Consider the following 4291-nt stretch of genomic DNA (forward strand, 5'->3'; position numbering starts at 1 on the left):
CCTCAGTATTCAGGTTAAATTGCCGTGTTGGCACTTTGCGATCAATAAGTGGGTTTTGGGTCGCAGTTTGGGCACTCGGTCTCTAAAAGGTTCGCCGTCACTGTCCTAGGAGGAAAGGCTGCAGGAACCTGGAGGAGATCAAAAGGAGGGGGGCTGCCAGGGGTGGGGTGGGGAGATGTCTTCTTCAGCTGGGGGGGGGAGAGGGGCCCTGACAGGAGGGGAGACAGGGGGCCGTCTGCCATTGGAAGTCTTTGAGCAGAGCCTGCGCGGCCATTTCTCAGGGAGCCTCCAGCTTTTTGATTTCCGGCATGGCGGTGAGTGCCAGGCAGGATGGGCCCCGAGGTCATGGCTCAGAGGGAGGGGAGGGGAGGGGCCCACGTGGCTCGGTGGCCGGGCAACCGCTTGGGCCGGCAGAAGGTCCCCGGTTCAGTCCCCACCTGCCTCTGCGGCTGGAAGGGTCAGGTCGTAGGTGAACGAGGGAGACCTCCGCTGGAGACCCTGGAGAGCCAGCTGCCCATCAAGAGTAGACAGCCCTGACTTTGATGGACGGAGGGGCGGCTGGGCGTGCTCTCAGGGGCCCCTTCCAGTTCCTGGGCTGCTTCTAAGCATGTTTTCACTCAGAAAGGGTCTTGCACTTGCTGGAGTCGCTGCCACGGGCACATTTAAAACCAGACACATTCGTGGAGCAGAAGCACACCGATGGCTGGACGCTATCCTGAATGGGACCTCCATGTTCGGAGGCAGAGCCCCACTGAACGGCAGCGCTTGTGGGGGAGGGCAACAGCGGCAGCGGGAGACTCTGCCCCCCCCTCGCTGTGGCCTGCTTTGGGTCTGGCTTCTGGGGGAGCCCCCATGGCTGGCCGTTGTGCAAAGGACCCTGCTGGGCTGGGCTGGCCGGGCCTGGAGTCTGACCCGGTGAGGGGAGCCGAGGCAGGGGCTGTCCCTCCCGACTCCTCGATGTCTGCCGCAGACTGAGCAGCTGAGCTGCAGAACAAGGATCGGGGGACACACGGGCTCCCTGGCCAAGCGCTCTCTTGCCAGGAGAAGGAGAAGAAGAGGAGAGATTGGATGTATACCCCATGGGCCTTCACTCCCTAAAGGTGTCTCAGAGCGGCTGACAAACTCCTTTCCCTTCCCCTCCCCACAACAGACAGACACCCTGGGAGGCGGGTGGGGCTGAGAGAGCTCTTGACAGAAACGGCTCTTTTTCAAGGACAGCCCTTATCAAAACTAGGGCTTGCCCAATGTCATCCAGCCAGGTGCAAGTGGAGGAGGAGTGGGGAATCAAACTGGGTTCTCCCAGATTAGAGTCCACGCACTTAACCACGACACCGAACTGGCTCTCTCTAGAAGAGAGTGGATGTATACCCCTTGCCCTTCACTACCCAAGGGAGTCTCAGAGTGGCTCACAAACTCCTTCCCCTTCCCCTCCCCACAACAGACACCCTGTGAGGCAGGTGGGGGCTGAGAGAGCTCTGGCAGAAACAGCTCTTTTTCAAGGACAGCTCTTGTCAGAACTACGGCTTGCCCAAGGTCATCCAGCCAGGTGCAAGTGGAGGAGGAGTGGGGAATCAAACCCGGTTCTCCCAGATCAGAGTCCGCGCACTTAACCACTACACCAAACTGGCTCTCTCTAGAAGAGAGTGGATGTATACCCGTTGCCCTTCCTTACCCAAGGGAGTCTCAGAGTGGCTGACAAACTCCTTCCCCTTCCCCTCCCCACAACAGACACCCTTTTGAGGTAGGTGAGGCTGAGAGAGCTCTGGCAGAAACAGCTCTTTTTCAAGGACAGCTCTGGTCAGAACTAGTGACTGACCCAAGGTCATCCAGCCAGGTGCAAGTGGAGGAGGAGTGGGGGAATCAAACCCGGTTCTCCCAGATCTAGAGTCTGCGCACTTAACCAGGACACCAAACTACACCAAAGGAGGATTCAACAGAGGCCACAGTGGGCTTCACAGCCAGGGAGGAGGAGGAGGAGGCGGAGCCTTTGGGGCATGATCTAGGGTTGCCAACTCCGGCCTGGTGATTCCTGGAGCTTAGCCCAGGGAAGGCAGGGGCCAGAGAGGGGAGAGGCCTCCGCAGGGTATAAAGCCACCACCCTCCAAAGCTGCTGTTTTTCTCCAGGGGAGCCGGTCTCGGCCGTGTGAGTCCCAACAACCCTGCGGTGGAGAGCAGAGCTTCATAGAAATCCAGATGGAAAGAGCTGGGGTGGGGGTGGGGGGGTGGATGAGGACTGAGGGGACCAGGTGAACTGGAGGGTGGAGAAGAGGCTATGGTTACGCCACACCTGATCTTAGCCAAAAGGCCGAGAAGCAGTCTCTCTTGCTCCGGATGGCAAGAAGAGATCGAATGGGTGGGAATTACAAGGGAGTTGATATACCGGCTGAAGAAACTTCCTAACTGTAAGAGTGGTTGAGCAGTGGAACAGTCTGCCTCGGGAGGTGGTGGATGCTCCTTCGCTAGACGTTTTCAAGCGGAGGAGGCTGGACGACCCTTTTTCGGGTTATCTTGTAGGGCTCTTTTCCGGCTCTGCTCCTGCAGAGTGCTGCAGGGGGGTTGGACTAGATGACCTGCAAGGTCCCTTCCGACTCTTAACATTCTACGGTTCTAGGATTCCGACTGGCGTCCAGGCCCCCGGCCAAACCGTGGGTCCCCGCGGAGCCCCCTCCCGCGTGCCGGGGGAGGTGACATTCAGGGAAGGACCTGCGGGGGGAGCAGAGGCTGTCTCCTGCCCACCCCACCCTGCCTGGGGGGGGGGCCGCTGTCCATTGCACTCAGGGAGGGTCGTCGTCCGCCTGCTTCAGAGGTCGTCCGTCGTGTGGTCGGTCCCGTGGCCTCCCCCCACCCCCATCCCCCACCCCGCTCACCTCTTCCTCGTCCAGCATCAGCAGCTGGTTCCCGGAGATGATGCAGAATCTGGGGTTCCAGGGGCGGTCGTAGGGGGAGTGCATGTACTGGGCGCGGTGCAGGGGAGCTCCTCGCACATCTGCGTGAGGAAAGGGGAGCGTTAAGGAGACACCCCAGGCAGTTCCTCCTGCCCCAAACAGACAGACGAACGGACAGACACACACGGAGGGGGGCTTTTCGTCTGCAGCAGCTCCCCTGCCGTTCCCCCCACCCCCCACCAGTGTTCCCTCTAAGCTGAGTTAGTGTGAGCCATCTCACAGTTCTTTAGCCTCCAGCTCACACTTTTTTGTCTCAGCTCAGGAAGGGATGGGGCTCCAGAGCAAACTAATTTAGGCAGCAGCCAAATGGCTCGCTCACCACTTGAATGCCAGGAGCTCACCGAGTAGAATTTTTGCTCACAGGACTCCACAGCTGAGAGGGAACATTGCGCCCCACCCAGGCCCTCAAGGGACCACCTTGCCAGGAAGCCTTGAGCCGTCTCTGGGGGCACCCCCCACCCCCTCCCCAAGCAAAGTCCTCAAAGGTAGAAGGGGCACGTGGTGCAGGGGTCCAGACGGAAAGGGGCCCACGAGGCCACCGGCGCTCCTGCCCAAGGCCCCCTCTCAGCTGTGGAGTCTTCTTGTGAGCCTTCGCTCTGGATCCCCATCCCTTCCTGAGCGGAGACAAAAAGGTGTGAGCCGGAGGCTAAGGACCTGTGAGCTGGCTCACACTCACTCAGCTGAGAGGGGACACTGCTCCTGACTGTTTGGGAACTGAAGCGCGGCTGCTGGGTTAGTTGGGGGGGGGGCGCAGGAAGGCACCCTCTTTCCCCCTCCCCCCCCTCCCTGCAAGCTCCACGGACGGTCCCTCCATCTTCTGCCTGCCCTTTCCTCCCCGCTCCCCTGCTCGGTGCGGGAGGGACGTGGGCCTGGGGGGTGGCCGGCCCCTGAGTCTCCTGCCCTTGCGCGCCCCTCTCCACCCATCCCCGCCAGCTCGGGCCTCCACTGGCCTCGGGGGTGCGGGGCCGGCCGGTGCCATGGGGGCGCGGCGGAGAGGGGCCCCCCTGCTGGCCAGGGGCAGGGCTGGAGGGCTCCGAAGGGCTCCCTGTGCAGCCGCCCGGGGCGCCTCGAGCGCATCCTCCGGCCGGCCGGAGCCTCCTCCCTGCGGGGGTGGAGGGAGGGTTGTGTAAGGGCCTCTCTCTGCCGGGAGCCTGCTGCCCTCTGGCGGCCGACGGGCGGGCGGCGAAGGGCAGCCTCTCGTCTCCCTCCGCGGACGCGGCGTCTGGGGACCGGCGCTTGGCTCTCTGGCACGGGCAAGGAGCGCGCCCACACCTTCCCCTACAGCCGGGAAGGGAAGGCCTCCCGAGGGGAGTTTCCCGGGGCCATCTCCGCGGGGGGGGGGGGCC

General features: G+C 62.3%; 1 protein-coding gene across 1 annotated transcript in view; it reads right to left on the reverse strand.

The window, feature by feature from the left end:
- LOC107115670 (ras/Rap GTPase-activating protein SynGAP-like) overlaps positions 1-4291 on the reverse strand; it is a 43638-nt gene that overhangs the window by 37009 nt on the left and 2338 nt on the right. Inside the window, exons 2-3 of the mRNA XM_015417427.1 lie at positions 3886-4189; positions 2868-2986 (exon numbers count right to left, since the gene is read on the reverse strand). Of these exons, the coding sequence (XP_015272913.1) occupies positions 2868-2986; positions 3886-4189 (423 nt within the window). The remainder of the gene's footprint in view (positions 1-2867; positions 2987-3885; positions 4190-4291) is intronic.

The sequence above is a fragment of the Gekko japonicus genome, unplaced genomic scaffold (assembly GCF_001447785.1).
Source record: "Gekko japonicus isolate JY-2015 unplaced genomic scaffold, Gekko_japonicus_V1.1 scaffold2685, whole genome shotgun sequence".
Taxonomy (NCBI): Eukaryota; Metazoa; Chordata; class Lepidosauria; order Squamata; family Gekkonidae; genus Gekko; species Gekko japonicus.